We start from the raw sequence: 21,631 nt of genomic DNA, 5'->3' as shown, positions 1-21,631 counted from the left end.
TAGACATTTCAGTGTAAATCAAATGGAAATTCGCTTAGTCTGCAGGTTTGCTGCGGCGGGGGTATTTTTAATTTGGAGGTATACAATGCATAAGTTATTTGAGGAACTTTGGATATTTTCTGTAAAAATAAGGTTACACGTTTCAGGATCTGAAATCATATCTCAAGTGAGAAAGTACCTAAAGAGATTTTACATTCCTTTAATTTGTGAAGGGGGGAACAAACAGCTTTGTTCACTGGAGTCTTAAATAAGAAAAAAATCATAATTTTAATTTATAGAAGTCAAAAATATTACCCACTGTACTCGTACTGTATAGAATATAACAAATAGCTTTCCTCACTGGAGTCTCAAATTACCAAAATCAGTATTTTAATTGATGGCTTAAGTCTCTTAGACTACAAGCTTGCGCCATTCACCCTTCAATTATATTTGGGTTAAAATACGCACATCGTAAACGTATCAAAGAGAAAAAATCTACATAAATCTTGGTTTATTTATTTATACACGTAACACCATTTATACAATAGTAGTTAAGCATAAGCTTTTACAATGCATTTACATTCCTGATGCACTTAAATACCTAATACAACAAAATTAAACTTGAAAAAACTTTAAGTAAGCATGCTATTCAAGGAAAACTAACAGACAATAATAACCGGTAATGCAGACAAAAAAAACAATCAAAGGCAATGAATAACAGGCTATAAATACAATCTATACATACGGAAAGCAATAACAGGCAATAAAAACACGCAATATAATACAGACAATTAATAAACATGCAATATATACTGTCTATACCGGTAGTAATACAGTTAACAATGGTGCCCTTTCAGGTTTATGTAGATTTTTTTGGCGGTCACAACCACATTGAAGTGTTCCAAAAAGGTTTGGACCGCTTAGACCAAAAAATCCAATGGCTTTAATTATACCTATAATGTTTTATCCATTCCATGCTATAATGGTATAAAAAGCACCTTAGGGGTGTCCGGACCATAGTATGTTTTCTGTGCTTTAATTCCAGGCCGCGGCCTTCGAAGTGACAAGTGGTGTTGTAACAGCTGTTTTGTTTGGAAGCAGCTAATTAATGGTATTTCTGTATTTACGAAAGATTGGTTACTGGACCATGACAATTACCAATTATCAATTATTTAAGATGGGGACGCCACTATGTGCGTATTTTAACCCAAATATGAGTGTAGGATGAGTGGCGCGATCTTGTAGTCTTGTTAGTGACTAAGGCCGACATGTTCCTTAGAAACAGCTGTTAATTAATAGCCCATACAGCTAATGGCAACTAAGGGACCTACAGTAGTTTATAGTGGAATCCGAACCACATTTTTCCTTGTAATTTACGAATTGGTCTAATTATCAGGATAGTACTGCGGATAGTCGTAGTACTCACTAGTGCGGACGTTAATCCACAGCAGGGAGCATCGCATCCACAGTGCATCCCTATAAATATCCACAATTCGTGACCTCCTAGTACCTGGATTACAGGACGACGCCACATTGACTCCGCTTAAAATGTGCAGATATAGATTTTTAATTCATATTGTTTCGGTTTTCAATTCTGTATGTTTTATGTTCAATATTTTAATAGATTTATGTTCATAAATTTAAATCAATAAAGTGCGAATTAATGAGCTGATGTCACCTGTCTGCCATGTTATCTTATGGGACGTATGTCACTAAACAACACCACTTTCGACGTTGCCAATTCTACCAGGCCGCGGCCGTGGCATAATTTATAAATACATCAACAGAAAAGCTTTACAATTTTATTTTGGGACACATACTTGGAATTCAATGGTAACATAATCTAAAAAAACTGAATTATAAGTTAGAGTAAATATAAACTACTATTTTTGTTATAGTGCTGTATTACTGTGGCTTACTAGAAACGAATGCGGATATACAATTACGTAGGCGACGGCTAAATCTAATTTGACAGCTGCATTTAAGAAAGAGAGAGAAAGAATAGCTTTCCTTCAACTGGTTATGGTCCTGGTTGTCATTGTCAATCTCTGAATCTCTGTGCTAATTTTTTAGTGTAAATGGCTTCATTGTAGATTTTGTCAACATAAAATTTATGGTTAATGCTGTGAAACAGTTTGTTTCTTCTGAAAAATTAAATGTGTACATAAAATATCAACCAATATTGTGCACTCAAACATGGGTTTGTTTTCAACAACATCGCCCTTCGATGCAGACGTAGGTAAGTGATAAAACAGTTTTTTCTTTCTATGAACTTAGCCTACTGATGGTCATTTTAATGTAATATATATTTTACAGGAATATTGTTGCTGCTTTAAAGTTACTTTGTTAATAAACCTGCTGCATTTTTTTTTCATACTCTTCTCAACCTAGCCTAGGCAACTTACAGGGGTTGTTAAGTTTAGCTGTCTTGTGATTATGCAATGTCATAGTTTGTTTAAGTAAGTTAGTCACCTGGACATTTTTAAGACATCGTGAAATCTCACCTTTCTTTAAACTTCAAAGAATTACCTCCAGGGAAAATTTTATTTTGCATATGCATATGCTTTTAACTTGTCATAAATAATTTCGTAGGAGTAGCCTATTCTGCAAATCGAATAAGTTAGGCCTACTTAGGACCTTTTCAAGTTATTTTTTTTCAAACTAAGTTATCTTAGTTATTACATAGAGGAACGCGTCCGGTAACTGGACGTGGATTAGGTGCCCAGCTGTGATGTCACCAGGTTGTGGGGGCCCGAAACACCACTACCACAACGATACAATGTAGGCCTACTGCCATCGGTGTTCGTGGTGTAGTGGACAGGGTTCTCAGCTGATGTTCAAGATGTCCCTGGCACGAATCCCACCGGCAACTTAAATTTTTTGTCAAAGATTTTGCTTTGAATGCAATTTATTCTTAACTGTACATCTTTTGTTAGAATTTTTGGCCCTTATAATTTTATGTTATGAACAGAATTTAACCTTCATTTGATTTTTTCATCATCAGCAAGTTTGGTTGTTAGGTTATGTTATGACAGTAACTGCCAGGCGCCTAATCCACGACCAGTTACCGGACGCGTATCCTCTGTGTAGTTATTAATATAGCCTAACTTAAGGGTTATTTTTGAGATTGTGTGGCATCACTGTATTTTCTTTAGAGAACATTTTTTAATAAAGGCATAAGTTTAATCAAAGTATTCTCCTTAGGTATAACTTATTGCGTTCCCTTATAAACTAGTGATGGGATAAACAACTGATTTCAACCATCTGATGGTTTTGCTTTCATCCGATAGTTTTCTTTCATCCAATAGTCTTCAGATGGATAATTCATCCGATGGTTTTTAGTGTAGTGGGTTGGGGAGCATCTGTGCTGCTTCCGGAGACAAAAATAAGTTACCCAATTATGGAATGAATGGGTAAACCACCAGTTCGCGCGCCTGATCAGATAGATGGTTTTGGTATTGTGGCATTTGGCGTTCCTACCCAGTGCCATGTTTCGGTGGATTTACCCATGCATGAATTTAAACAGATAAACATATTTTTTGCATATTAAAGAACTTACACGTACTGTAAGAAAATTACATCCCTGTTGCCAATTTTGTAATTTATTTAATAGCCTATATTTATTTATTTTTTATTTGTTTAAAATTACCTATTTTAAATAAATAATTCAGGTTTTCTTAAGGTTTGTTATTCGCTAGGCCTATTTAATTAAGGAGACAATTCCCATTTTTCTAAGTTGCTTGGTTAAGTTACCGTATCTTATTAATCTTTGGATGTGTCTAAATTATGACCACTCGGTAAGATAAGTTAAATATTTGTTACTCATAATATTTTTTTGCCTAAAAGGTATCAAGGCTGTTTGTACAAATTAATAAAGTCGTCATAATTTAAACTACCTACCGGTACATAAGTAATCAATAATACCTAAGTTATCTGCCCAATGCATTAAAGTTACTGTTGTGCTGAGCATGAATAGATAATTCACCAGAGAATGGATGAATAAATAACCCATTTCATACCCCTGTGTGAATAAATAAGGCAAAAAAATTTACTCATATATACCAAAAAATATTCATTTCACCATTCAATAAAGAACAGTTTCAGTTTTCAAATAACTAATTCGTAAATGATTGATTTGTAGCAAACGGATTGATGTTTCAATTAATAATTACAACTTACGTCAATCAATCCAGTAATATTTATGGAGGACGCCCGTTTCAACCTTTAGGTCATCTTCCTTCTGCTCCGCTGTTGCACTAGGTTATTCCATACTTAGTTGCATTGTTAGTGCAGCAAATCTTTTGGTCAAATCTTCTACATTGAAGAACATAGTCTGACCACGTAAACATAAAACACAAAAACACGACGCTGACGAAGACGAAAACATTTAATAAAACTATCACCGTGTGCACGGCTGAACGGGCTCGGGACTGCGGCGGCACACCGCAATTAGTAAATTACCTACACCATTGTTTTTGGAGAGATTTCAACAACAAAAGTTAGGCTAGTTGCATCACAAAATAATCAAAAGTTTCATCACAAAGTAAGTCAAAAGTGACACACAAAAATAGGATATCTCTAGCATGATCAAATTCTACTTATCTATAGGCCTACCTATAGGTTTGAAAGAGATGAAGAAATCAGTTCAAATTAAATTTGAGTGTTTTACTTTTCAGAGAAGGCTACAGACGAGAAAAATACTACAGAAGAATGGAGTGTTATAATGGAAATTTGTGATAAGATTGGCAACTCGTCACAAAATGCTAAAGATTGTCTTCGGTCGATTGTCAAAAGATTAAATAACCCAGATCCACACATAGTAATGCAAGCAATTACGGTAAGTTATGATTATGGAGTCTTTTTATTTTGAGTTTTTTATATGAATAATTAATTCCGAGGAATCTATTCAGTATTCAATCTTTTTCTAAAACAAGACTTTTCAACCAACTCTGTAGGCTACATGAGTCACACAAACAACACTGATATCTTATCAGTAAAGGGTTTTCTAACTTTCATGAATGACTATTCATATGAAAGAGCCATCTGTATAAGCAGATATAGAAATATGTATACAATACTACTCATTGGGCTTAAATTATATGATTGGGTCTACTTACTGTAAAGATACAGTTAAGTTTAAATTTTAAAGTTGCTTGGAATTGTAATACCTTTGACATAATTGCTAGTCTACTATATTTGAAATTTTTGAGTTTAACGATGTACCGGTAACTACTTCTAAAAATGATTTTCTTTGTGTTTGTTTTTTGTGATACTGTGGTAATATTGCATATTAGCTTAGTTTAGAACTTCATGAGGAAAATCAGAGTAGAGATATCTGCATTTTCAAGAAAAATACTGGGTAGCCATTCAAAATAGTCCCAAATCTTTAAAGATAAAGAGCTCAGCCATTTTTAAACTTGGATCAAATTCTGATTTCATCAAAAGGTATGTATTGACAAGAGCTTAAAAATTATTTATGTAATGAGATAGACCTATGTGTGAGATTTGAACTAGTGAACCTCAGGTTTTTGTCCATCCTGTGTTTGAAAAAATTTTTAAATAGACTATAAGTTTTCCCTTGGGGTTTGTTTTTTACCCGGCTTCCTACACAAGTTTAAAATGCTGCCTTAATTATGGCGATAGATAATACAGTAATGACACTGACATTGATTATCCCCTTGATACCGTAGCAGCAAAACTATAAATGTCTTTCAGGATGACATCAAAACTATGACTATTTCTGATTGCGACAAAATTTCCCGGTTATTTCCTGACGTCTTGTCCTGTTAGTTTGATGATGGCTTTTGCCCTATCTTGTCTTGGTTTTTTGGACTCTCACAGGATACAGGATGTTAAGCCCGTGTGGTCTATTGGGGGAATGCATCTGAAGGAGTGTTCCTGAGCTTAGTCAGCAGGTTTGCTGCTCCTTGGGTATATTAATTTACAGATGAGTTTTTTTTTGCAGCTGCTGGATGCTTGTGTGAACAATTGTGGCAAGGTTTTTCACTTGGAGGTGTCGTCGAGAGATTTTGAGACTGAGCTTCGCAAGTTGCTGACCAAGAGTCAGACTAAGGAGGTGGCTGATAAACTTCGCCAGTTGCTCAAGAAGTGGGCGGAGGGAGAGTTCAAGACGGACGCTCAACTGAGCCTCATACCTCATTTATACAACAAGCTCAAGCAGGAAGGACATGACTTCTCGTCTTCTTCAGATCCGTCCCCTAAGGTACTGAGATGCTACTCTAGACCCTCTTGTAAACCAACCCAGAAACGTATCAGCCTCGGTGGAAATAGAGTTTACAGTAATCTATTTGCCCTAAATTTTACAAACTGGTTAACTTTTAATGCTTTACAAGGATATAGATTAATAAATATTTAGAGAGGTGTGAATTGTAATTTTGGGAGTGGAGGACAGTGCAATAATTAACACACTTGGGAATTCAGACTATTGCAGTAAAGCTCAACTTTATATCAGTGTGTAGCATGACTATCTAATCACATGGACTATGAGTTGGCAATGTCTTTGTCCGACACAGGAAAAGTCGAGTTAAACAAGACAAATCATTATTTTGACAATAGCCATTTGGGCTAACTTTAATGGGCAAAATTGTACCTAACAATATTGTGGTGTTAATGACCTATACTTGATTAAAAAGATTTGAATCCTATATATCCAAATAAAACTAGCCAGCAAGTCCTATTCTTCAGAGAACGAGAGAACATGCTATAAAACTAAGTTTTGTGATGTCAATAACTTTATTTGAAAAACAGATACCGTATGTTCTAGATCAGAATTACTACTGTTCCAATCGTTTTCCTCCCATCCTCAGTTTAAAATGTTACCTTTTTGTAAGTTAATTAACATTTTTGAAATAGATAGGCCTATTTGGAAATAGGACGGCCAGCCCATGAGGTCTCTCAAGACGCCATCCCTCCCAAAAAGTTCATTTATGAAACTATTATTTTTGTTATTAATAATTTTTCCCTTAATTTGATAGCTCATGAAAATATTTGGTTATATTATTTGTTTAATAGATTTGTTGTAGCCTAAAAATGTATTTTTTACAATTAATTAGTAAAACAACCATAGACAGCACAGCTTATTTCAACCACTTTTTGTGTCCATAATCTGTAATTCTCATGTTGAATCCCACTCTTGTGCACAGGCTGCCCGCAGTTCACTTCCGAAGGATCCAAATGCAGTGTCTAGTCAACAAGAAGTCGATGACATAGCCAAAGGTAGATATGTTTCACAGTTTACCAGTTTTAATCATTTTCTGTGTTGGCTTGGCATGTTTACCCATAATTTATAGGCCTAGGCTATTGTGTAATATGTTCAATGAAAACATTTGATGAACTTTTTGGCCTATGTATTTTCATAAGTAGGCTATATGCGACAAATAGAATAGAAAATAGAATTTTAAAATTTGTGTAAGCTTATTTAGGCCAGTCAATATATACACGAAAAAAGGCAAACATCGCAAACGCGCATGTATCTACGATTTTTGTATATGTTGTTAGGTCCCCTAAGAGGAGTTTATACCCAAGTTTGCAACCCTGAAAACCCTGTGCTACTCAAATGATACTCAAAAAACTGTAAATTTCTGGCTCATTTTTTTGTTTTATTGAAAAAATTAACTGAAGGAAGCGTTTATCAGGTATATGTGCCCGATACTTTTTTAAAGTTAACTAAATTTGCAACAATTGGAACCCAGTTTGAGCCCTTTTAGTCCATTTCTTGCGGATATACAGTTAGTAAACAATAGGAATCTTTTTTCAAACATTGAAAGATTATCGGTAGGCTCATGTGCCAAGATGTGTATCGGTTGAAGTAATGGCCATAGAGAAAGTCTTTAGGCAAGATTTTGTAGAGAATTTAATAAGCTTTTATTTAATTCCAAAGTGGTGTGTCTAGGCCTTATAGCTTCTTAAAAAAGGCGTTAATGATGTCATCAATGTAGGTACTGACTACTGTTATTATTTATTTCATTAAAGAGTGCAAGAATGTGAAATTGAAATTTTATAGATAATAGATGTAACACATGTCTTAAAAAAAAACAAACAATTACTAAGAAGTATACTGAATTTGCTGGATATTGGGCACACTCTGATCCACCTCTCCCGCCTTTCTGGAAGTACACGTTCGTCTGTCCAGACTCCAGAGCTTAATCCGCTGAGGAGCACCAGTAGGTCGACATCCTCCCCAATGGGATCGAACGATGAACTCTTGGAGAGGGCAGTCCTCACTATATCAGAATCGGGGTACTCTTGAGATTGATGTATTTAATACAACGCATCTCAAATTCAGTACACAACATATCAGTCGGTGTTTGTTAGATTCATTTGAGAGCATTTTTGCTTGGGACACTTTGATGGGTATTAATTCACCAAACAAAATGTCACTGCATGAGAGAGAAGTAGAGCGTCACAGGCGTTCATCTGGTTTAGTGCTCTTCATAGCTGCATGCTGCATCTTGGGGGTATCCATCAATTACCACAGCAACGTTTTTACCTAAGTGGTTTTAAGTAAAACATAGCTGACATATCCCACCACAATGTATCTGACTGAATCATATCGATGCCAGATAACATTGTGCAAGATGTAACCACCATTAATCACTATGAACGCTTCGTTTCCTGGGATGATGTTTTCAGTGAGCGGTGTAAATGCTGAATAGAAGGAAGATTTTTGTGCCCTTGCCCATTCCTTCTTAAGTGAATAAAGACAATGGATACGGTGCTAGCTCATACGCAAAATGCTGCTTCAATTGTACGTCTGATTGTTTTGTGACGCAGACCCTCTGGAATATATAAGGAGATCAACATCAACTCTCTTGTTGAATACTTTTACAGACGAACGTCAAGGTCTTCACTTTGTCCTTTCGCTTAAAAGTCACTTTACCAAAGTTGTTACCAACAATTTGTTTCACTCCTCCTGCTCCCAGTTCTTAACATAAGTGGCAGTTGATATCAGAGCCTCCGACGATACCACTGTGGATAGGAAATAGGCGATCGCTGACTGGGAATGGAGGGTGGGTGTTGAACCAGATCTTTATTTTTTTGGTATCTGCAGTATCTCTCGCAATTTGGGATACCCTCATATCAACGTGCTGTTCTGATATTAGAGCCGTAGTTTCAGTGAAACGTTCCACCCCCTCGCAAATGTTGAGCATGGAAACCAACCCTACTGACCAGCGCACCAACACACTGCTTGATATTCCTCGACCATGAGTTAGCCCACCCTGGCTTTTCATGGACCTCATCAGTACGTGTTCCATGGTCGAATCTGTCCACAAACCAGACCAGAACTTATCAGAGCGACGTTTTGAGAGGACCTCCTTGTGAACGTGCCATACTCGTCTGACTTCATGTGTTTTTTAGGCCAAACATGTCTTGAAGGTAGAGTCCGAATCTTTTTAAGACATGCAATCCCAAATACAACATTAACGCAAAATATGATATTTTTATATATTAAATTTGTTTGTGGAACTGTAAGGCCTAGACACACAACTTTGGAATTGGATTAAAGCTTATTAAATTCTCTACAAAATCCTTCCTAAAGACTTTTCTCTATGATCATTACTTCAGCCTGCATGCATCTTGGCAAATAAGCCTACTGATAATCTTTCAATGTTTGAAAAAAAAAATTTCCTATTTTTTACTAACTGTATATTCGCAAGAAATTGACTTAATGGGCTCAAACTGGGTTCCAATTGTTGCAAATTTAGTTAACTTTAAAAAAGTATAGGACACATATACCTGATAAACGCTTCCTTCAGTTAGTTTTTTTTTTTCAATAAAACAAAAAAATAGCCATAATTTTAAAGTTTTCAAGTATTATGGGAGTAGCACAGGGTTTTCAGGGTTGCAAACTTGGGTATAAACTACTCTTAGGGGACCTAACAACATATAAAAAAATCGTAGATACATGCGCGTTTGCGATGTTGAATGCTGTTATTGACTGGCCTAATTATATAAGAAAGGGTGTTTTTTTTCACCCTCACAGTGGGGAGTAAGGAGTAATTCAATTTATTTATTCAATACAACACAATGACAAAAGAGCATTATAACACTAAGCTACATAAGCCTCAACATACAACAGAGTTGGACATTAACATAGTAAAACATTCAGTTGCATCTCTATTAGATTGATATTTTCTTTATACGTCAAAGTAACTTAATCTTTTATTAAACTATGAAGGGTTTATGCCCAAAGTTTCTTAGTCAAGCACTTAAGAAATTTTATGATTCTGAAGTTGAATGAAAGATATTTTTGTATTGTGTATTGTGAAACCTGCAAATTGATCATGTCTTCTTGTTTCTTATTGTATTTATCAGTTGTCATTTTTTGTTTGATATTTTAATTTACATATAAGATTAAATAACTAACAAGAAAGGAACAAGGAAAACAACATACACAATTAATTATAATTCTGTAAATGTATTCATATTATAATATTCCTTATATAACCTATTAAAACAACTCTTCGCCTGCTTGCAGTCTGCTCACGTCCTTTGACAACTAAGTAAATCAATCTGCAATCTAGCTTGTCTCTTTAGTTTTACTGCTTGACTTGAGAAAAACTACTTTTTGACATTGATAGTGAATTGAAACTAATTAATTATTATATGCTCTACTGATCGCAATTTTACTGAGCAAAATGCTGTACCGTACCGAACTGATGGCGGTAATTAGGCCAGAACCATACCTTATCGACTTTTTCGGTGCACCGCAGACCCCTAATTGTTTGTCTTTTTCTACGTAACTTTCACAATAGAAATCTGTCTGATTTTAGCGATAGAACTCAGCTTGAAGGAGAGCCAGTCACCTAAATACCAAGGAAGCAGTGCATCAGGAGGGGGTAGCAGTAGTGGTGGTGGGGGAAGTCTTTACCCGTCAACTACCCTTGGGTCTACCACAACTGCCGAGCCACGTAAAGTCCGGGCGCTTTACGATTTTGAAGCTGTTGAAGACAACGAACTCACATTCCTTGCCGGCGAAATCAGTAAGTTATATCTGATGTTGACTGTTAGTGACAATGTAGTGAGACCAACAGTCTACTGCTGCCATCGAGATTGTTTGGTCATGATAATGCTAATTTCGTTTGTATTTAATGTAATTATTTATTTTAATTTGTTGAAGTTCGCAAGCTTGGACAATTTTGGGCTTGCAACAAAACTAGTCAGTACCATTTTGTTTGACAAAAATTTAGACTTTAGAGGGAGGTAAGGAAGTCTATTATGGCATGCAGGAATCCAGTTGATAAAATTTATAGTTTTGTCATGATTAGGCCTAAATGTAGGCAAAGTTCATAGACGTTAAATGTTAACCTTGTCAGTTTAGTAGTGTCTATTCATACACTCTTAGAGCAAACACAGATAAAATTTTTTCTTTAAATATTATAGATTATTCTTTATTACTGCTTTTGTATAATATCCTGTAATATAACATGGATGGATAACTGATCAAATAGTAAATAAATGATAACAATCCTCAAACAGAAATTCCATTTTAAACTCATTTACAGCATTAGGTTCTCACAATCCATCAATAACCTTCCTTGCATATTAAGATTTCAGTAATAATTTTGTTCTATTTCTCAAATATTTGCATCATAATTTGTTGTTTTACAGTCCATCTACTCGATGACTCCGACCCCAATTGGTGGAAGGGCTACAATCAGAGAGGGGAAGGACTGTTTCCTGCTAACTTTGTAACTTCGGATCTGACTGTGGAGCCTGAAAAATTCAGTAAGCTAGTTCTGTTTATGTGGTTCATGTGTTTTTTTATAAGCAAAGCACTTTTGAAATCCTTGGACTACATAGACTAGTCAGTGATTGAATAGTGCATATTTTTTCATTTTCAACACAAACATTAGAACTATTTTGTAACAAAATGTTAATGGCCAAACACATAGCAAGGATAAGTACAAAGTAGTGAAATGATTAATTTTATGTTTCTCAAAGAATAGGCCTATATAAATTATTGAGGATAGGGACGCCACTGTGTGCGTATTTTAACCCAAATATGAGTGTAGGATGAGTGGCACGATCTTGTAGTATTGTTAGTGACCAAGGCCGACATATTCCTTAGACACAGCTGTTAATTAATAGACCATACAGCTAATGGCAACTAAGGGACCTACAGTTTATAGTGGAGTCGGAACCACATGTTTGCCTTGGTATTACAACCTTCCTGTCAACTTCCACCCAAGCTGCCTATCATTTATTGTAGGTGAGTCTCTCTATAGGCTTTTACAAGTAAATCAAAAGAATTTTAGATATTTTTTCTTTGGTTGTATTAGCTAGTAAGGGGTGGGGTTTTTTTATTGAGAACTAAATTTCCAGCATCGAGAATTGCTTTGTTCACAACATAATATACTTTTCTGGATCTGACATTTCCCTTGATGTTAGTTAACTTTCATAATTGTAAAGTGTAATATGTTGGTGAGTTTACACTGGATAGTATTATTTATATCTTTACAGAGGAACCCAAGAAAGGTGTTCAGTTCAGTGAGGTCGTCCAGGTGAAAACCCTCAAACCCGTTGAACAGGTTGAGATTGAAGAGGATAAAATTGACAAGTGAGTTGCAACTATAGGTTCATTACAATATTCTGATCATTGTCATTTAAACAATTTAGCGATGCCGCTACACCCTTGAATGAATTACAAAATGTTTTTGGAAGCAATTTTTAAATGTTTTTGTACACACTCCAAACCTGAAATTTAATTTTTTTAGCATGTTAATTTAAAGGTAAATATTAACTATGTTTTCAAAAAGTAGTTGAATTAATTTTTGCAAGAACTACTTTGTTCCCTCCTTTTAAATAGAATTTTGTTTAAAGTAGCAGGGTCATCATTGACTTTTAGTTCAGATACTACTCTGAGGTGAAACAAAATGTTGTTTTTTTACTGTAAGGTTGTGCTTTTACCACCGTACATCCCTTGTATTGTACTTGTTTCTGTTGTAGGCTGCTACATATGCTGCATGAAGCTGATCCGACTGATTTGGAAAACGATCCAGAAGAGTTGCTTCAGTTAGAAGGTTAGTGAAATCAAAGTTTATTAATATTATGGACTAAGAGAATTGTTTTTTTAAAAGCAAAGTAAATAACAACCCACTTTGACCACCAAGGCCTTGTGTAAGACAGAATCCACACTTATCGTCGTACCAGGAGCATGCGTAAAAGGCTGAAATACGAATAAAAACTGGGAAAAAATAATAAATAAACCTTCGTAAACAAATCGATCTTCTATTAGAGGATGGAATGGTAAACAAATTTAGGTCATTACTCAATACTATAGCAGCCCAGTAGACGCACAGGCAGAGTTTGGTTCTAGATGGGTTCCACGTTTAAGCTGTGGCAAGTTTTATGATAAATAAATATAAACTGGGCCACTGACAAAGAGTGCTCGCTCATGTCAAGTGCTAATTACTGTAAAGTACTTCAAAAAGACAACTTATTGTAAGCTATGGTTTAAGGATGTTACATAGAGCACAAGGGCCCAGGTTGTGAGGATAACAGGCATGGGAAAGAGTCACAACTGGCACAATAGACACAACACTTTGCTCTCTATACACAAAACAATTGAATATTTCACTGTCACTGGCAGCATTTTCAACTGAGGAAGAGAAAGATTATGAGAGTTTAATGGAGAAAGAGAATTTGGTAAAAATTCTCTCTCCTTAGTTGAAAATTCTGTCAGTGACAGTGTTATTCTAATGTTTTGTGTATATAGGCCCACTATATAGTGTAAAGTGTTGTGTCTATTGTGCCAGTTTGGACTCTTTCCCATGTCTGTTAACCAGTCTGCTAACCTCACAAAAATTCTAATTGTAAGCTATAGCATATTTTATATCACTACAGGTCAAGTAAATTTTCTTTTGTTCCGCAGAGCAAGTGAACGCTATGGGTCCCCTGATAGACTCTGAGTTGGAGCGAGTGGACCGTAAGCATGCGCAACTCACACAAGTCAGTTCCGGACTGGTGGAGGCCCTCAATCTGTACCACATGTTGATGAGGGAGCCACAGTCGCAGTTCACTCCCAAACCTGTCCAACCATTCCCTCAACACCCGGTGAGTCAGACATTAGCATTAGATTGATAATTCTCTTTATTTGCGATTTCTAAAGAAATACGATAGTGTCACAAAAAATATTGGTAGTTCTTTTCAGGAGTAAAATTTATTATTATGGGTCAAACAACTCTTTCATCTAGTAAACGTGTTGTACTACGAGCTAGGTCCGAAGTTGTTGCTTCAGGTTTTTTGTCAGTGTGTAAATCTTTATGTATTTTGTATACATATGATTTTTTGTCCAACGTAGGACGTTTTTTTTCCCAAATTGTATAGTAGACCGAAAGATTGTAGTCGGTAGCTCTTCTGGTGTAGGTAGAAATAAAATTTTTGATTTCTGGGGCAGTCCAAGTTATAACAACTGCATTGATGTAGAGGGCTATTACTGTCAAAATGTTTAGTGATTTAAAAGCTTCCCTGCAGCTGTCAGTAGGGTCAAGGTTGAAGAGTGCCCTTAATAGATTTTTTTTATAACCAGGAATTTATCAAGGTTTGTCTCAGATGTTCCTTTCCATCCGATCAATTCATTTCTTATATGTGACTCAATCATAGTGTAGTATTCTATCTTGCCACTCCCTGGTGCCCTATCCACTTCATTCCTTTATTATTTTACCACATGAACCCTGGATAAAAGCTTCTTGGTCAGTTTCAAGTGAAGTCATTTGAAGGGAGGTCTGCAACAATTGTCAGACCCAGCAGCTTTGAATTTTTCTACTGAGATTTTGAAAAATTCTGGTATCTGTTCCTGCTTCATGCTAAAATTTGTCTGTTTAGTTTTTTTAATGGATTAATTTGTCCAAATCTTTTTTGGAGGGCTTTAATTGTTGATGATACGGGTAGTTGAATGTAGTTAGTTTAAGTCAGAACAAAATTATTCTCTCAACTCAATAACCAAAGTGTATGATTATTTGTTTATGTTACAATATTAGAATATATCTCATGCTATTAGATAAAATTGCATTATGTAACCTCTTAACTTTAACTAAGTTTAACTACCCATGGTGGAATTCCTGTAGGCTAAATATAAGCAGTCTGAACCAATCTGGTTTCAGTTTTTTTATTAAACCGTTCAACCAATCAGCTTTTAGAGTTTTGTTTTTAAGTGAAAAGCAGTAACCAATCAGAGTGAACAGTAGCTTGGGCTCAGAACACAGGCCTAACCCTTGGGTCCGTGACTAAATTAAGAATAATTTTATGCTGTGGTAAAATGTTCAGAATGCGTCATCCAAACCTCACTAACTAACCTATGTTGACACAACAGATGTACGGTCGTATGAGTGGTCCTCCAGGGCCAGTCTATTCGATGCCCCCTGGACCCGAGTATGTCATGGGGCCCCTACACCACATGCCCCCGATGGGGCCCCCAGGTCCCCCGCTTTCGGGGCCTTACTCTTTACAAGGCCCCCCAGGATCTCGTCCGGAGGAATTACAAGGACCTCCATCTCTGCCCCCACAGTCAATGCCGTATCCAAATTGGTAGGTTGGATTGATTACATGAGGGATATTGCACTTCAGACTATTGAAAAGCTTATAAATGTTGAATAAGGAATTATTTTAAAAAGGATATAGTTTAACTAGCTTACATGAGAAAAATAGGGCGCAAAGGCTAATAGATAAACTAATAAAAGATCACAAAAGTTAACATTGAGTGCAAGCTGAGAAATATTAACTAAGATTTTGAATTTTGTTTCACCACCACGGCTTCACCATAAAGTCCATCCCTAAAAAATAGTGTAGTGAAACTGTTCCCTACTGAGAAGGTAAGAATTAGCCTACTAGTACGTTACGGATTCCTAACCTCGATTTTAGATAATCTCCCCAAACCTTGTCAATCAGCCAGAACCTGGAAAATGTTCAGTAGAAGCGTAAGTTGATACAGAGTAAACTTACAATGTTATATATCTATTGTATTATAAAATCAGTATCTAGAACGTTATTGTGAAGGCCACAGTTAGCAACACTAAAGACTTCTCCAGTTTTGGATTTTTACTTCATTTCTCTGTAATCTACTCTCTGAAGATGCCTATATCCAAAACATCCCGTTTCAAAACAGTTTAGCTTAACTAGCCATTTGGCTTTCCTTAAAAACGCTACAAATGTTTTAATAAGCGTACAGGGGCACAAAATGCTTTGTGTGCAAGTTGTAATATAGTCATATAAGTATTAAAATAGTTTCACTCAAGACATGTTTGCTGTGATCAATTACAGTAGTATCACGTCAAGAGTTTGTGTCTAAGGGATATACACATTAATGGCATCTCAGGGACTAAATTTGTAGATATCCTTTTCAAGTTAATAAGTTTATTAATTTGTATTATTTTATAATTTTTCTTATGGTTTCTTGGTGTGTTTAGTAGGGAAAATAAAAACATAATTTTATTAGTGTAAGTGCTAAAAAATTCAAATTTACAATGTGAGCACTTTGTTTGTTATAGCTATGGAGCCCCGTTTCCAGGTAGTGGCCCCGTCATGGGTCCCCCACCCGGTGGTCCATTCCCCCCACCACCCAACAGCCAACCATTATGAATCCTAAACCAAGTGTAAATATTACTACAGCAGCACTCATGTACAGCCTAGCATTTCATATCAACATTTCAATGTAGAACCAAAAATGTTTTGTATTATTCTGGATCAGTAAAAAAATATTGTTACCTTATTTCTCCAAACATAAATTTTTCCTGTATATTTATGTTATCATCGGTGCATTTTGAATTGACATGTTAGACGGGATAGGTCTGAGCTTTGCTTTTGTTCACTGTTTGTAGAATTGTACAGCAACCATTATGAAATTGATCATTGTTTTATTATAAAAGCGATTGTGATTTTGTATAATGTTATTTTAAAGGTATAGTTTAATAAAACTTAATATAATATAAATAAATTATGTATTAAATTTTGTTTGGTGTATTGTAACCTGCTTTTTCCCTTAAGTATAAGCTTTTGTCAAAAACGGTGCATATGAAGCGAGATTTGTAACAAATATATACTGTAAGTTATGTGCATCTTGTCAGATTTCCATCCAGTTCATAACTTTATCTTTTAAAATACTTTTAGAATATTTATCAGTTTATTGCAGTTGCGGCTCCAGGGGGCAGGCCAGGTAGGATTTACCCAACATTTTGGTGGATATTTCAAAATTATAAAGAAATTTAATCATAAGTAAATGTAAAAAATCATGTGTAAATGTAAAAAAGGGAAAGCATTCAAACTAATTATTTTGCATTTAAATTTTAAAATTCCTCCTTTTCCAGGGAAAGCCCTTCAAACCTCTTGTCCCCCGAACAAACTCTTTCTTGATACTTGTCAGTAATCAGTATAGTCAGTCCTACCCAAAAAACTCTTCCTGGAGCCGTACCTGTTATTGAGGCATCAACACAACTTGATGAAAAATAATTTTCCTTTATGCCATAAGAAAAGTAATGCTTAATTTAATTTTATCAACAATTGACGATTCAGCAATAAAAAAATGTGCTTACAGCTCAGATGTCCAGTATGAAAACAATGGAGTAATTGAGACTCCTGTAAAGAAATGTTTTTGACCCTCAAGATAATTTTGAGGTTAAAGCTACAAAAGTACTCTGAGACACAAGAATGATTCCAAAGGAGAGGAAATATGCTCCGATAGGGATAGGGGAGGTAAGGTATAGTACCCCCACTACTTGGGTACCATTCGGCGGGTATAAAACCAGGGTGTATGGCACCAGGAAGTGAGTTGGGCCGACCCACGCATGAGCGTGTTGAGCCCACAGGTTCGTAGTCACCTGGAGTATAGGTGGAGGGGAGGACTTTGTAGTCCCCCACCACCTTAAAAGCGTATATATAGGTATACGATGAGTATTGCCGGAGTTTGCGTCAGACTGCAGACACAGTACACAGAGACACACAGACCCAGAGTAGACTGCCTAGAAAGTGCTAACTTCTGAGCAAGTGACCCCAGAACCTACTCCATTGGAGAGCAGCAGCTAGGGGCTGAGGATTCCGGGGTGAAGGTGCCAAGGATCTAGGCCTAGATCGCGGACCTACACGGATATCTTGTAGGGTTGTCGTAGACCACCGGGCCAGTAAGGACGTAAGCAAAGGACTGATCCAACGTCCTGTCAAAACCTGAACCAGAGCCCGGAGACACTGCCTGGTAGAAGGACTACGGACCCAGGATCAGACTATGCATATACAATTGCACATAGAAACCTACGAGAACACTGGATAAACAGAAGTGTAAGATACCCAGTCTTTCGCTTGTCGACCCTTGCCACCGTTGATATGGCCTAGTGTTCTGGACGAACCTTTCCCTCAAACCTTTATCTCTGGCGATGAACCATATATTATCTTTATTCAAAAATGTTGTTTGTTTTGATATCTGCTTGATGGCGATTCTTAGCGAGCAGTGTTAAAACCAGAATAGTTCTCAGTTGAAGAAATGAAGATGTTGTGGTGACTGGCAAACTGATAGATAGAATAGGAGTCTGGCATTGGCAAAGACAGCTGATGTAGAAATAATAAATACCGTTGCTTAGTAGTCATAGACATAGCCAGAACGGATAAAATTAAATTGAGTGTACTGTAATGAGTGCCAAGGGTTTTAAAGCGAAACACTAAAAAAAATTCAGCCGATAAAACGGAAACATAAAGAATCTCCTATATGACTGGTGTCACAAACTATCTGTGTTCATTGTGTTCTCAAGACATTTTTGATTTTTTTAGGGAGAGGCAGGAAAATGTAGTTATGCACACAGGTGGATATATTGTAGTGTCCGTCGTGTCCAACTCAATCACCCACTTAAAAAACCAGCTCCCACTCTTCGGACAAGCCTGGAAACACTTGTCGCGCTTTATCAAAACGTGTGTTCCGTGGTGTTCCGCGTCGTCGGGAACACTGGAAACGCCCAAGTAGTAATGAAGGAAGATCGCAACTCAAGGGTTGTTAAGCTGTCACAAAAAAATACAACATGGCTAAAATCCTTTTAAACACTATGTAGAAACGTAACTTTCCCGGGCTACAGAGAAGTAAAGTAGAGAGAATACACGCTTATGGAAAGACCGTGCCCTTTCAGCTTTTTGATTACAATTAGTTAGGTAGGCCTAAAGCAAAGAACATTTCCCTTAAACGGTACTGAAACTGAAATGCTAAAACCACTGGCTCAAGTAAAATTCCAGTTTTTTTTTTTGAGTGAGAAATTATTATTCCAACCCCACCCCACACTGATTTCGTTTATTGAAATATTTGTTCAGAAATGTTTCTTTGGCGATATCTCATGAAAATTAAAAAAAGATACTTTATTCATACATACTATATAGAGTTGTAATATCGTACTTCCTTTTCCGTCTTCATACGAGAGCTTTTTAGCGAATTTCCCATATAGGGAATAAGCTATTAGAGGTCGTACGGAACGAGGTGAAGCTTGGAGGGGAATAGTGGTGTGGCGGGGGAAGTGTCGCTATGCGAGGCGACAATCGGCTCGTCTCCTACCCCCACCATGGATTTCCCCGCTTTAGACCGTTCCCGCCGAAAATCTCAGGCTTCACCTCGTTCCGCACGACCTCTACCGTGTAGTACTCATGGTAAGACCTGGACGCAGGACCGATTTTTTTTTCGTTTTGAGGTCCCTAGAGGCCAAAAACACCATCCGTTCAAATTCATATATATATATATATACATATAACTTATATATATATATATATATATATATATATATATATGTATATATATATATGTCTGTCAGCACGATAACTCAAGCAAAAATGATCCGATTTTGATGAAATTTGGTACAAACGTGTAAACGTACGTTTATTCGAACGAGTTCGCGATCCAGCATGATCGGACCATGGGAACTGGGGTTTACGGGGGGTTTTATGGGGTAAAAATAGGGTTTTCCCATTTTAGACCCAATAAACATAAAATTTTGCAATTTCTTTCCAAACCATTTTGTAGAGCTTAAAAAAACAAATAATTTGGTATATTGAAGCGTTTTTATGCGCCTAATAGTTACGGAGAAAATTCCAAAAAATTGTAAATTTAAAATTCCCATGTTATTCTTATGGAGAAAAAGTAAACTGTTGTAGTTTGCTTGTTTGTGAACATATTTTGATCAAATTTGGAAAATGTTTTTATTTCTTACTAACTATATTCACATTTTACAAAAGAAAAAAAAAAAAAAACAGTTTTATCCTTCCTGATGCAGCAAACCTAAGTACTTGTTAAACTAATTTTATTTAAATCAAGAATACATGTTATATTTTTAAGTAGACATTTCAGTGTAAATCCAATCAGTCAAATGGAAATTCGCTTAGTATGCAGGTTTGCTGCGGCGGGGGTATTTTAGCTATAAGAATGCTTTGTTGATCTCAAGATTTTGACTTGGATATGTAGAAGTTGAAGGCGGCCGTGAATAAGTGTGTTTAAATAAATTCGTTATTGAGTTATAAATATATACATATAATTGGCTGTACACCATTGAATAAATCTTCTGATTAAAATATTTAAAGCTGCATAGCATGTTGTCTAAGCCCATCCTTAATGTAACTTGCAAATGTATAACAATAACTTTATGTTTAACTTGGGATTGAGTTTATTCTATAATTAGGATGTACGGTATTATATCTGGTTTCTGAGCTTTTTATGATGATTTGTTGGTTCTCAAAACCATTAATTATTGTAATCTACATCTCCCAAATAAAAAAAAAACAGTATATCCCGTACTGTTAGCGACACCTGTGGGCTTCACGGGATAACTTTAAATGACGTATTTGGTAGCAACCAATGGGAACGCTGCTTAGGTGTTTACACTGACCCACTACTCACTCACTCAGCTGATAAAAAGTGGGGGTTTGTCTTTTGCTTTTCTAGCAGTAGGCTTTTAATCTTTTAGTTTATTGAGGTAATGGCTGAGCATTTGTTATGCCAGTGGTTCGTTAAAGTATTAGATGTGCTATCGGGACAATACAGTGGTAGTAGTTTTAAGTTTAATTTAAAAACAGTTAAAGTGAACTTTAGACTCCAATATGTTGTTAAAGTATTCTCAAGCTCAGAAGAGAATAAAGACGACGGGTATTGGGAAGCCCCAAAGAACAGCCGGTAAGATTTTGTTTGTTTTTAACCTAAGGCCAACTTTTATTTACTTTAGGCAATATATTATACTTTGTTATATAACTATTTTGTATAATTGACGATCCTTCATGGAAGAGGGTAAACCAGGTCACTGAAGCATGTCTGGCAATTTTTTCGGTTTGGACTTTAATATCAGTAGCCTAGGCCTATTAATTGGCCTATTTTATAAGTAATTTTGAACATTGTGTTCAAATCTGGTCAACTTAACCTAACAAAATAAATCAATCCCACAGGGAATAGTTTGTCCTTGGGTTAGGGGTGTTCTTTATTAGACCTAGTTTGTGCATATTTAAAAATGACCAAAACATAGCCTAGATTCCTTTGTAAACAAATGCTTGTAAAGGTTTGGGCTTGGTATAACTCTGTTTTAGGCCTAATTTATGCATTGGAGCTAGGCCTAACTTAGGGTACAGTTTCTCAACTGGGCTATGCTAATATTGATTGAAACTATCGAATTGAAAATATTGATTAATA

At 36.0% G+C, this 21,631-nt stretch overlaps 2 protein-coding genes across 5 annotated transcripts in view; both read left to right on the top strand.

Annotated features, from left to right (window-relative positions):
* Positions 1 to 1,988: 1,988 nt before the first annotated feature.
* Positions 1,989 to 16,949, top strand: LOC128999942 (signal transducing adapter molecule 1-like). Its single transcript, XM_054426732.1, has 11 exons — positions 1,989 to 2,218; positions 4,656 to 4,816; positions 5,945 to 6,202; positions 7,143 to 7,215; positions 10,773 to 10,982; positions 11,611 to 11,727; positions 12,463 to 12,559; positions 12,949 to 13,022; positions 13,874 to 14,055; positions 15,314 to 15,528; positions 16,488 to 16,949. Exons 1-11 carry the CDS (start codon positions 2,176 to 2,178, stop codon positions 16,576 to 16,578), a joined length of 1,521 nt encoding a protein of 506 aa, XP_054282707.1. The 5' UTR covers positions 1,989 to 2,175; the 3' UTR covers positions 16,579 to 16,949.
* A 3,928-nt stretch (positions 16,950 to 20,877) lies between these two features.
* Positions 20,878 to 21,631, top strand: part of LOC128999345 (nuclear factor of activated T-cells 5-like) — an 82,770-nt gene continuing 82,016 nt past the window's right edge. For 3 of the 4 annotated variants that reach the window (XM_054425796.1, XM_054425795.1, XM_054425798.1), the window contains exon 1: positions 20,878 to 21,124. In XM_054425796.1, the coding sequence (XP_054281771.1) occupies positions 21,052 to 21,124 (73 nt within the window). In that variant the 5' untranslated portion in view covers positions 20,878 to 21,051. The remainder of the gene's footprint in view (positions 21,125 to 21,631) is intronic. The other variant, XM_054425797.1, reaches the window with a different exon arrangement.

This window comes from Macrosteles quadrilineatus, unplaced genomic scaffold, assembly GCF_028750875.1.
Source record: "Macrosteles quadrilineatus isolate MER2022 unplaced genomic scaffold, UCM_ALF_1.0 Scaffold_8__2_contigs__length_117827958, whole genome shotgun sequence".
Taxonomy (NCBI): Eukaryota; Metazoa; Arthropoda; class Insecta; order Hemiptera; family Cicadellidae; genus Macrosteles; species Macrosteles quadrilineatus.
The sequence above is the reverse complement of the archived record's forward strand: the minus strand, read 5'-3'. Positions and strand labels throughout refer to the sequence as shown.

Excerpts from the sequence above, each read along its gene's own strand:
- LOC128999942 (XM_054426732.1), top strand. The coding sequence starts at position 2,176 with ATGGGTTTGTTTTCAACAACATCGCCCTTCGATGCAGACGTAG. Across the intron at positions 6,203-7,142 it reads CTTCAGATCCGTCCCCTAAG|GCTGCCCGCAGTTCACTTCC; the intron begins GTACTGAGATGC and ends TCTTGTGCACAG. Across the intron at positions 14,056-15,313 it reads AACCATTCCCTCAACACCCG|ATGTACGGTCGTATGAGTGG; the intron begins GTGAGTCAGACA and ends TTGACACAACAG.